Here is a 12,820-nt window from a genome sequence, read left to right as displayed (position 1 = left end):
ATGTAGTAGACTTTATGTATTTCTATCCAAACGAAATATCAATGTTAAGGGTCAGACTGGGTCTTCCTGAAATCTATGTAGTAGACTTTATGTATTTCTATCCAAACGAAATATCAATGTTAAGGGTCAGACTGGGTCTTCCTGAAATCTATGTAGCAGACTTTATGTATTTCTATCCAAACTGAATATCAATGTTAAGGGTCAGACTGGGTCTTCCTGAAATCTATGTAGCAGACTTTATGTATTTCTATCCAGACTGAATATCAATGTTAAGGGTCAGACTGAGTCTTCCTGAAATCTATGTAGCAGACTTTATGTATTTCTATCCAGACTGAATATCGATGTTAAGGGTCACACTGGGTCTTCCTGAAATCTATGTAGTAGACTTTATGTATTTCTATCCAAACGAAATATCAATGTTAAGGGTCAGACTGGGTCTTCCTGAAATCTATGTAGTAGACTTTATGTATTTCTATCCGAACTGAATAATTATCAATGTTAAGGGTCACACTGGGTCTTCCTGAAATCTATGTAGCAGACTTTATGTATTTCTATCCGAACTGAATATCGATGTAGAGAATGATAGGCATCCAGTGTAGGCCGACCGCAACAGTCATTTTAGGTGTGCAAATACTTCTGCCAAACTCTTCTACTTTTCTGACCTTTCTCATGCCCCCCCCCCCCCTCCACAACCCTCCCCCCCCCGCTCGCCCCCTCCTGCTCCTCCCCCCCCCCTGCTCCTCCCCACCCTCCCCACACCACACATACACCCTGCACCCTGTCTGAAAAATGCCACAATTATTACAATGACGGTACACTGTGTTTCGAAATTGCCAGCAATTTTGGAATATGATTGAACTTAAACTATGCTTTTGACACGGAGAGAGAGAGTTCGGTAGGAGAAAGTATGATTTCCTTTGTGTTTATACATGTCTCGTTCTCTGTTTCTGTGTCTCTGTCTGTCTCTGTCTCACTCTCCGTCTCCCCACCCCCTCTCTCTCTCACACACACACAAACACAGAGCGTGAGAGAGAGAGAGAGAGAGAGAGAGAGAGAGAGAGAGAGAGAGAGCGGTCCATTTGAACATATAGAAAGATGGAGACAGGGGCAAAGAGAGAGGAGAGAAAGAAAAGAGAGGGAGGGAGGAGGGGACAATAGAGAGACAGACAACCCGAGAGGAGACAGGTTGGTGGATTGACATTTACAAACGGATTTTTGATGGCGATAAAAAATACAGAAAATTACTTTGAAAAGGAAATCAAGCTCAGTTTACAGCGGGATAACCTTTCGCACTGCACTGTATATATATAAAGATGCTCCACATCCTGTGGGTCTCACATTGTGAACGGTTTTGCCTTGGGTCAGTAGCTTTCAGTTTTCGTGTCAACCTCAAGTCACAATGAAATTCACACTGTGTCTTCTGGCTGTCAGCCTTGTGATAGGTGAGGTTTGTCTCTGTGTTTCTGTGCGTCTGTTTCTCTCTGTTGGTCTATTGTCTCTCACTGTCTGTCTGTCTGTCTGTGTGCCTATCTGTGTGTGTGTGTGTGTGGGTGTGTGTGTGTGTGTGTGTGTGGAACAGCGCTGTTGAGTTTGTTCCATTCTTGCTTAAGTGAGAAACAATCATTTTTACCTTTCACTTTAATATTGTATGGATATTTGAAGTAGAAGGACTATCCTGTGCAGATAGGACTCAGTGGCAGCAAGTGTGGTCCCAGTGACCACTATCTCCTCACCGCAACAGAACCGTTTCTCATTATAACCGTGATGTTTATGCACACGTTGTGAGAACATTTGCCAACGAAACCACCCTGCGTAAAAGCAGTCCGTGATTTCTTTGGAATCTTTGCTCTTACCTGGGCCTTAAGTTTACATACGGCTCTTAGGCAGCAGCCATTGGTGGCTACTTCTGTAGATCCAGCCACCTTCAACATTTTTTTTTTACGGCTACCAGGCCGATTGTTTCTGAAACCCGACCTTTCTTACTGTCCGTGCCTTAGCGTGGCAGTTGTAGCTACTGTCCTTTTGACAGGATAAAATGGGTGCCCACTGTATCTCAACGGGAATGCACAAAGACATGCGTATAGTTCACGTAACTGTTGATTATACAAAGATTAAGAAATAGATTGAATGAAACCTCATTGATCACTAAACAGAATTGAATGATCTTTCTGCTGATATCAAACATGAACATATTGATGGTTATCAATGTTTTTTGTAACCACATTGAAAACTTTCAATTTGCTGTCCTGTAAAACTTGGCTGATTTGGTGATACGGCCCTTGGACAGGTACTCCTCCGTGTGTACTCTTTCTTTCTTTCTTTCTTTCACTCATTCATTCAGTATGTAAGTCAGTCAGTCAGTAAACCAGTTAGTCAATATATCTGTCTTCTTTCTTTCTTGCTTTCTTTCTTTCTCCTTTCTTCCAGTCAGTCAGTCAGTGTTTGTCTTCTTTTCGTTCTCTCTTTCTGTCAGTGTGTTGATCAATATACCTGTCTTCTTTTCGTTCTCTCTTTCTTTCTTTCTTTCTTTCTTTCTTTCTTTCTTTCTTTCTGTCAGTCAGTCTGTTGATCAATATACCTGTCTTCTTTTCGTTCTTTCTTTCTTTCTTTCTTTCTTTCTTTCTGTCAGTCAGTTTCTTGATCAATATACCTGTCTTCTTTTCTTTCTTTCTTTCTTTCTTTCTTTCTTTCTTTCTTTCTTTCTTTCTTTCTGTCAGTCAGTGTGTTGATCAATATACCTGTCTTCTTTTCTTTCTTTCTTTCTTTCTTTCTGTCAGTCAGTCTGTTGATCAATATACATGTCTTCTTTTCTTTCTTTCTTTCTGTCAGTCTGTTGATCAATATACATGTCTTCTTTTCTTTCTTTCTTTCTTTCTTTCTTTCTTTCTGTCAGTCAGTCTGTTGATCAATATACATGTCTTCTTTTCTTTCTTTCTTTCTTTCTTTCTTTCTTTCTTTCTTTCTTTCTGTCAGTCAGTCTGTTGATCAATATACCTGTCTTCTTTTCTTTCTTTCTTTCTTTCTTTCTTTCTTTCTGTCTCTCAGTCTGTTGATCAATATATCTGTCTTCTTTTCTTTCTTTCTTTCTTTCTTTCTTTCTTTCTTTCTTTCTTTCTGTCAGTGTGTTGATCAATATACCTGTCTTCTTTTCTTTCTTTCTTTCTTTCTTTCTTTCTTTCTTTCTTTCTGTCAGTCAGTCTGTTGATCAATATACCTGTCTTCTTTTCTTTCTTTCTTTCTTTCTTTCTTTCTTTCTTTCTGTCAGTCAGTCTGTTGATCAATATACCTGTCTTCTTTTCTTTCTTTCTTTCTTTCTTTCTTTCTTTCTTTCTGTCAGTCAGTCTCTTGATCAATATACCTGTCTTCTTTTCTTTCTTTCTTTCTTTCTTTCTTTCTTTCTTTCTTTCTTTCTGTCAGTCAGTCTGTTGATCAATACACATGTCTTTTTTTCTTTCTTTCTTTCTTTCTTTCTGTCAGTCAGTCTGTTGATCAATACACATGTCTTCTTTTCTTTCTTTCTTTCTTTCTTTCTTTCTTTCTTTCTTTCTTTCTTTCTTTCTGTCAGTCAGTCTCTTGATCAATATACATGTCTTCTTTTCTTTCTTTCTTTCTTTCTTTCTGTCAGTCAGTCTGTTGATCAATATACCTGTCTTCTTTTCTTTCTTTCTTTCTTTCTTTCTTTCTCTCTGTCAGTCAGTCTGTTGATCAATATACCTGTGTTCTTTTCTTTCTTTCTTTCTTTCTTTCTTTCTTTCTTTCTGTCAGTCAGTCTGTTGATCAATATACCTGTCTTCTTTTCTTTCTTTCTTTCTTTCTTTCTTTCTTTCTTTCTTTCTCTCTTTCTGTCAGTCAGTCTGTTGATCAATATACATGTCTTCTTTTCTTTCTTTCTTTCTTTCTTTCTTTCTGTCAGTCTGTTGATCAATATACCTGTCTTCTTTTCTTTCTTTCTTTCTTTCTTTCTTTCTTTCTTTCTTTCTCTCTGTCAGTCTGTTGATCAATATACCCGTCTTCTTTTCTTTCTTTCTTCCTTTCTTTCTTTCTGTCTGTCAGTCTGTTGATCAATATACCTGTCTTCTTTTCTTTCTTTCTTTCCTTCTTTCTTTCTTTCTTTCTTTCTCTCTTTCTGTCAGTCAGTCTGTTGATCAATATACATGTCTTCTTTTCTTTCTTTCTTTCTTTCTGTCAGTCTGTTGATCAATATATCTGTCTTCTTTTCTTTCTTTCTTCCCTTCTCGTTTTCCTTTCTTTATTTCTTTCTTTCTTTTCTTCTCGTCTTTCTTTCATTCTATTTTTCCGTTCCCTCTCTCTTTCTGCAGTGAGCCTTACAGACAATCAACTCATTGTTTCACCACCAAGGATCGTTTGGGAGGGGGGGCGGGAGTGGGAGATGGGGCGGGGGGGGGGTGACCTGGGGTAGGGGGGGTGGGTGGGGTTGGAGGGGTGAAGGCGAAAGGAAGAGGGGGGTGGAGAGGAGGGGGCGTCGAGAGAGGATGGGAAAGGAAAAGAGGGGAGTGGATTTCTCACCTTATTTCATTAAAAAAAAAAAAAAAAAAAAAAAAAACCGAAGCCTTCAAGTGGAAGGCAATAACATTTTCCACACACCTGCTATAAAACGCTACGAGACTTAAACACCCCCACTTAATACCACCCCAACATGTTCTTCCTTCGTCTCGGCCTCTTCTGTGTGTGTCTGCAGGGTTATGTTAGGGGAACATCACCTTCCACCGCAGACAGCCATATCATAATAATGCCTTAACTGAAAAAAAAAAAAAAAAAATGAAAAGACAAAACAAAAAGAAAAAGAGAAAAAAACGATAATGATACTCCCCCACCCCTTCCACACACTTGTCGACACAGGCGTTCTCGTGGGAGATATAATGCTCTTGAAGAAGGCGGAGCGAGAGGAAGAAGAAGAAGAAGAAAATTTTATGTTGTTGTTTTTTGTTTGTTTGGTTTGGGGTTGTTGTTTTGTTGTTGTTTTTTTTGGGGGGAGGGGTTGTTTTGTTGTTGTTGTTGTTGCTGTTGTTGTTGGAGATCATTTTGTAGATGTGTGTGTATGTGTTGTGTGTTGCAGGTCACATTACCATGCGGCAGTTCTCCAGTAATGATGTATGTGTTGTATGTTGTCCTCCAGCAGTGATGTATGTGTTGTGTGTTGTCCTCCAGTAGTGATGTATGTGTTGTGTGTTGTCCTCCAGCTGTGATGTATGTGTTGTGTGTTGTCCTCCAGCTGTGATGTATGTGGTGTGTGTTGTCCTCCAGTAATGATGTCTGTGTTGTGTGTTGTCCGCCAGTATTGATGTATGTGTTGTGTGTTGTGTTTTGTCCTCCAGCAGTGATGTATGTGTTGTGTGTTGTCCTCCAGTAATGATGTCTGTGTTGTGTGTTGTCCTCCAGTATTGATGTATGTGTTGTGTGTTGTCCTCCAGCTGTGATGTATGTACGTGTTGTGTGTTGTGTGTTGTCCTCCAGTAGTGATGTATGTGTTGTGTGTTGTCCTCCAGTAGTGATGTATGTGTTGTGTGTTGTCCTGCAGCTGTGATGTAAATGCGTGTTGTGTGTTGTCCTCCAGTAGTGATGTATGTGTTGTGTGTTGTCCTCCAGTAGTGATGTATGTGTTGTGTGTTGTCCTCCAGTAGTGATGTGTGTGTTGTGTGTTGTCCTCCAGTAGTGATGTATGTATGTGTTGTGTGTTGCAGGTCACATCTCGATGCGGCAGTCCTCCAGCAGTGACGATCCTCAGGACAAACCTGCTGCACATCTGATGGGCTACCCCCAGAGACAGGACCAGAACCAAGGTCCGTGTGTGTGTGTGTGTGTGTGTGTGTGTGTGTGTGTGTGTGTGTGTGTGTGTGTGTGTGTTGGTGTATATTTGCGTGTGTGAGTGTGCGCTAGCGTGTGTATGTTTGTTTGTGTGTGCGTGTGTGTGTGCACTTGAACTAAATGTCCACAATCACTTGCGCCGTGATGGGACATTAAACACACGGAACAAAAAAAGAACAGGACCAATCCTCCTCTGTTACAATCCACCAGAGTGAAGGTCCTATCATTGTTATATCAAGTCCATATAACAGATTATTATGCGAGCATGCACAGTACTGACCACTCCATTCGTTAAATGCATTCATTATTCGGCAGCCATTTGGATTTCTTCCATAGCCACCACTACTCACATAACTTTAAAATAACACTTTAGTCATCCACAAGTGATGATAACAACGGCATGCAAACAACAAAATATAAGAAAAAGCTGAAACAACAACAGCAACAACAAAAACCCTCACCAAAACATTATTTGACTGTAGTGCTTGGATACACACACACACACACACACACACACACACCCCACCCCCTACACACACACACACACACACACACACACACACACACACACACACACACACACACACAGAGAGAGAGAGAGAGAGAGAGAGAGAGAGAGAGAGAGATAGAGAGAAACCAATGTCTGCACTGACTGACATTTCATTTATAAATTGTCTCCCTGTCTTTTCTTTCCCCGCTACCAACGTTGCTGACGACGACAGCTCCCGGCCGCCAGTTCCCGATCAGCATGTGGATCTACCGTGAAGACCTGGCCTTCATCAACCACGTCACCTACCGCTATGGTCGTATTGTCGTGCCGGACGACGGCCTGTACTATGTCTACAGGTATGTGTGCTGTGCTGTGCTGTGCTGTGCTGTGCTGAGGTGTGTTGTGTTGTGTGGTGTGGTGTGGTGTGGTGTGGTTTGGTGTGGTGTGTTGTGTTGTGGTGTGTGGTGTGATGTGGCGTGTTGTGGTGTGTGGTGTGGTGTGTTGCGGTGTGTGGTGTGGTGTGTTGTGTGGTGTGTTTTGTTGTGTGGTGTGGTGTGTTGTGTTATGGTGTGGTGTGTTGTGGTGTGGTGTGTTGCGTTGTCGTGCGTGGTATGGTGTGGTGTGGTGTGGCGTGTTGCGTTGTCGTGTGTGGTGTGGTGTGGTGTGCGGTGTGGTGTGGTGTCGTTATGTTGTGGTGTGGTGTGGTGTGGTGTGATGTGGTGTGTTGTGATGTGTTGTGGTGTGGTCTGGTGTGATGTGGTGTGGTGTGGTGTGGTGTGGTCTGGTGTGATGTGGTGTGGTGTGGTGAGGTGTGGTGTGGTGTGGTGTGGTGTGATGTGGTGTGGTGTGTTGTGATATGTTGTGGTGTGGTGTGGTGTGGTGTGGTCTGGTGTGTTGTGGTGTGGTGTGGCGTGGTGTGATGTGGTGTGTTGTGGTGTGGTCTGGTGTGATGTGGTGTGATGTGGTGTGGTGTGGTGTGGTCTGGTGTGATGTGGTGTGGTGTGGTGTGATGTGGTGTGGTGTGGTGTGATGTGTTGTGGTGTGGTGTGGTGTGGTGTGGTGTGGTGTGGTGTGGTGTGGTGTGGTGTGATGTGGTGTGGTGTGGTGTGGTGTGGTGTGGTGTGGTGTGGTGTGGTGTGGTGTGTTTCTGTCAAGTTGTTTTATGTTATCTATCATTAGTCCAATTGTAGTCGTAGTAGTAGTAGACTCATCATTGTTATAATTATTATTATTGTTATTTTTTTATTGTTGTTGTTGTTTCTCTCCTCCTCCTCCTCCTCCTCCTCCTCCTCCTCCTTCCCCTCCTCTTCTTCTTCCTTTTCTACCTCTTCGTATCATCTTTAATTATACTTTGTTATAGTAGTTGTCATTATAACCCTCATCATCACCGCCATCACCGCCACCAACACCAACACCACCACCAACACCACCACCAACACCTCCAACACCAACACCAACACCCACCACCACAACCACGTACACCAACACCACAACCACCAACACCCACCACCACAACCACAACAACACCACCACCAACAACAACACCACCAACACCATCACCACCAACCAAACCTATCACCATCCCTCACCATCTCTGCCACTTCCGTTCACAGCCAGGTGGCCTTCCTGGAGGTGCTCAGTCCCAGCAACGGCGGCTCGGGCGGCGGCGGAGGCAGCGGGAGAAGCCCGTCCTCGGCCGGAGCCTACGGCACGGAGTCCCCCAGCCTGTCGCACTACCTGTACCGCTACAACATCATCTACCCCAACGGGGGCGAGGAGAAACTGGTGCAGAACTCCATCACCAAGTGCTGGGGCCCCAACCGGGCCTTCGGGGAGTACACCAGCTACCTGGGGGCCGTCTTCCACCTGCGACAAGGGGACGAGGTATTCGTCAAGGTGTCCAACCTGACCATGATGGCCCTGGACCCCAAGTCTAACTACTTCGGGCTCTTCAAGCTCTGAGAGAGAGAGAGACACCGAGAGACTGAGAGAAAGAGTGTGTGTGTGTGAGAGAGAGAGAGTGTGTGTGTGTGTGGGTGAGAGATATAGAGTTGGAGAGGGATACAGAACGAGTGAGAGAGAGAGAGGGGGGGGGGGCGGGGAGGGGGGGAAGAATAAGAGTGCGTGGAGAGATTGGAAGAAAGAGGGGGAAGGAGGGAAAGAATGAAAGTGGGAGGGAGGGAGAGGGGGTAGGGATAGAGAGGGCAGTGGAGAGAGGGAGGAGGGGCGAGGGAGAGGGGGAGAATGATAGGGACAGAGGAAGAGAGAGAGGGATGGAGGAAGAGGGAGGGAGGAAGAGAGAAAGAGAGGGATGGTGGAAGAGAGAGTGGAGGGAGGAAGAGAGAGAGGGGTGTGGTGGTTTGTTGTGAAACATTCTTTGAGACATCCGTGTGTTCGTGTGGGTTTGGGGAGTTGGGGTGGGTGGGGGGAACGGTGTGGGGGGATACGGGGGGTGTAGGGGTGGGGGCAATGTGTGTGTGGGGGGGGGGGGTGAGGGGGAACGCTGAGGGGCGGGGGGGGGGAACGGTGTGGGTGTGGGGGAGGGGAGGTTGGGGGGGAACGGTGTGTGGGTGGGTGGGTAGGGTGATGCAGGACAGCATAGGTAGCGATCACATGAAGGACGGGGACAGAGTGTGTGTGTATGTGTGTGTCGGGGGCGTGAGGGGTGGGGGGGGAGGGGGTTGGGGGGTGTAGGGGGCTATTGGAGGGAGGTAGTTGGGGGGACCGGGGGGGGGGGGGGGATTGATGGGAGTTGTTGACACAAAAGGATAAGGAGAGAATGAGGGCGTTGTGAGCGATGTGGGGGACCATCCGTTTCATCACTGTGTTTCGTTTTGTTGTTGTTGTTGTTGTTGTTGATGATGATGTTGCTGTTATCGTTACGTGTTCTGTAATCCTGAGAATGAAATTGTTTCTCACCTACCTGTTGTTAAAAGAAAATCCAGAGGGGTTTTGGGTTCTGGAGGGGTGAGGCCAGACCTTTAGGAATAGGAAGGGGGGGGGGTAGTTATCCCCGAAAACGGAGTATGGCTGCCGGCATGTCGGTGTAAAATCGGTCACACACGTAAAACAATTCCCACTCCTATGTACGTGGCTGTTGCCACCCACGAACTCAGAAGAAGAAGAAGAAGACGAAGAAGAAGACGACGACGACGAAGGAGAGTGGTTAAGGGATTGACTTGTGGATGTCAGACGGGGGAAGTTGAGTTAAGTAGCATTCTGGCTGGCGCCCTTATAACTTCAGATCACTCGTTTTCCAATGCTGGGGTACTTGTGTTTTTGAAGGTTTCGTAGCGGTTCGAGGCGGGGTGGAGTCCTGGATGTGGTGTGTGTGTGTGTGTGTGTGAGTGTGTGTGTGTGTGTGATGGGATTGGAGTGGGTTAAAACAATTCTTGGAAAATTGCCTCGAACCAAGTGAAAAGGAACAACAAACCTTGTTGTCCACGTGGTTTGGAGAAGCTTCTGTTTTAAAGACTGGTGTGTGTTAGAGTCTTTTTAATTTAAATGTTGCTCTTTTTTTTTCTTTTTTCTTTTTTTTTGTCCGTTTTATTTCCATCATTTCTAAACAAGTTTGGCGACATTTTGTTTTGCATTCCGCTGTGGGAATGATGGTCCTGTTACAGTGTGGAAGAATGGCCAGGTGTAAAACGGAAGTGCACGGTTATTTTCAAGATTAGAACGCCGCTGAGTAAGAAAAACAAACAAACAAACAAACAAAAAACAACAACAACAAAAACGTACCGATGAAAAACAAGAGCATAGCGGTTTGTTTATGTGTTGTTGTTTTTTTATGTTCTTGTTGTTGTTTCGTTTGGGGTTTTTTGTTGTTGTTGTTGTTTTTTTTGTGTGTTTTTTTTCTGGGAAAGAGATAGATGAAAATTTGAACAAGTGGACTGAACGATGAAAATAAGTTTTTGAATTGAAGATGGGCTGGGCAAGTGCTATTGTTTTGTTTTATCTTGTTTTTTTAGGGATAATGAAATACAAGGCTGAAAACTGTTTCATTTTGTTTTGTTTTGTTTTTTATCAAGTTCAAGCAAAATGCTTCCAAAAAAACACATCTCTGCAGGTTGGAGATTGATATCAGATTCGGCGAGTACTGGGGAAAATTTTTACAGTGTGTGTGTGTGTGTGTGTGTGTGTGTGTGTGAGAGAGAGAGAGAGAGAGAGAGAGAGTTTTATGCATCTGATTGAATATAATTACAATCGCTCTTACTTGACTGGAAGATCAGCTATGATACAGATGTATATTTTAAGAAGTGATGGATGCATTAAAAACAAAAAGTTGTCATGTTTTGGGGCTGTTTTTTTTTGTTTTTTTTTTCCCTGTCTGTTTGTCATATGCCTGTCCGTCTGTCTGTCTTTTTTTGTTTGTTTTGCTGGATTGTTTGTTTCAAACTGGACGTATGAAGCGCGCTTTTTTTTTTTTTTTTTTTAATTCTCTGTATCTATTTTTGTCGCAGTTGGTGATGATGCTTCCGTTTATGGTAGATATTCTCTCGCTTATTTTTTTTCAGCATAGAATGTGTTCAGGAAAATGGTTCAACATTTTTCCACATGCGTGTCTGATAATGATGTCAATGCGGTGTTATATTCTGGGTTCATGTGGAAAAAAAAACAAAGCAAAAAATGTAATTCATGTATGTTGATGTATTGCTGCAGTTAGCGATTAATTGACTATGCCTGCTCTTCTTGTATGAAGTAACGCTCAAATGATAGCCTTTCTTCGGCTTCTGTTTTTTTTGTCGTTGTTGTTGTTGTTATATTTTTGTTGTTGTTCATATACAGAAGGATGTGCATTTTTTTGGTCTTATTTAATCAGTGATTTTTTAATATTTTTTTCATTATGATACGCTGTACAATCGTGTGCTTTGTTATTATTGTTGCCATTATGAGTGTGGACATAAACATTCGTTTTAATATGAAACAATGGAAAAAAAAACTGATGATACATCATAACAATTAATTTCAACTGAATGCAGGTCTGTTTTTATTTCGTCTATTATGGAAATATTTCTTGCCTTACATGTAACGTCAATGATATTAGCTCACGTGGGAAAATAACTCGCGGCAACAACTTTATTGTCCTTGGCCCTTGGAAACAACCCTTCTTTGATATGTAAGTAAACGGATATGAATAAACACACGTGGATAAACACAGGTAAATGAACGGAGGCTAATGAGTTCATGTAAATAAACACAGGTAAAAGAAGATAGGTAAAAATGAACACAGGAAACAGAATGCAGGACACGTTGCAACGGAATTGTTGTCCTTGGCCCTTGGAAACAGCCTTCATTGATATGCAGATTAACAGATATGAATAAACACAGGCAGATAAACACATGTAAATAAACACAGGTAAACGAACTCAGGTAAATGAACACAGGTAAACCAGCACAGGTTAACAAACATAAGTAAATGAACACAGGTAAATAAACGCAGGTTTACGAACACAGGTAAATGAACACAGGTAAATAAACACAGGTTAACAAACACAAGTAAATGAACACAAGTAAATAAACGCAGGTTAACAAACACAGGTAAATGAACACAGGTTAACAAACACAAGTAAATGAACACAGGCAAATAAATACAAGTTAACAAACACAAGTAAATGAACACAGGTAAATAAACGCAGGTTAACAAACACAGGTAAATGAACACAGGTTAACAAACACAAGTAAATGAACACAGGTTAACAAACACAAGTAAATGAACACAGGTAAATAAACGCAGGTTAACGAACACAGGTAAATGAACACAGGTAAACCAACACGTTAACTATACCGTCACGTCTTCTAGAGAACAGAAATTTAGTCATTCCTGTCCTGTCACGACAGGCAAGCAACGCAATGGGACACACATTCTGTCCTGTCACGACAGACAAGCAATGCAATGGGACACACATTCTGTCCTGTCACGACAGACAAGCACCGCAATGGGACACACATTCTGTCCTGTCACGACAGACAAGCAACGCAATGGGACACACATTCTGTCCTGTCACGACAGACAAGCAATGCAATGGGACACACATTCTGTCCTGTCACGACAGACAAGCACCGCAATGGGACACACATTCTGTCCTGTCACGACAGGCAAGCAATGGGACACACATTCTGTCCTGTCACGACAGGCAAGCAACGCAATGGGACACACATTCTGTCCTGTCACGACAGACAAGCAATGGGACACACATTCTGTCCCGTCACGACAGACAAGCAATGGGACACACATTCTGTCCTGTCACGACAGACAACAAACGCAATGGGACACACATTCTGTCCTGTCACGACAGGCAAGCAACGCAATGGGACACACACATTCTGTCCTGTCACGACAGACAAGCAATGGGACACACATTCTGTCCCGTCACGACAGACAAGCAATGGGACACACATTCTGTCCCGTCACGACAGACAAGCAATGGGACACACATTCTGTCCTGTCACGACAGGCAACAAACGCAATGGGACACACATTCTGTCCTGTCACGACAGACA

General features: G+C 43.3%; 1 protein-coding gene across 1 annotated transcript in view; it reads left to right on the top strand.

Annotated features, from left to right (window-relative positions):
• The window catches only part of LOC143289179 (uncharacterized), a 220,710-nt gene extending 212,295 nt beyond the window's left edge, over positions 1-8,415 (top strand). The window contains exons 4-6 of the mRNA XM_076598105.1: positions 5,703-5,801; positions 6,549-6,672; positions 7,930-8,415. Of these exons, the coding sequence (XP_076454220.1) occupies positions 5,703-5,801; positions 6,549-6,672; positions 7,930-8,278 (572 nt within the window). The 3' untranslated portion in view covers positions 8,279-8,415. The remainder of the gene's footprint in view (positions 1-5,702; positions 5,802-6,548; positions 6,673-7,929) is intronic.
• Positions 8,416-12,820: the final 4,405 nt, after the last annotated feature.

Source organism: Babylonia areolata, chromosome 13 (genome assembly GCF_041734735.1).
Source record: "Babylonia areolata isolate BAREFJ2019XMU chromosome 13, ASM4173473v1, whole genome shotgun sequence".
NCBI classification, from domain to species: domain Eukaryota; kingdom Metazoa; phylum Mollusca; class Gastropoda; order Neogastropoda; family Buccinidae; genus Babylonia; species Babylonia areolata.
Note: the sequence above shows the minus strand (reverse complement) of the source record. Positions and strands in the feature narration are given on the sequence as shown.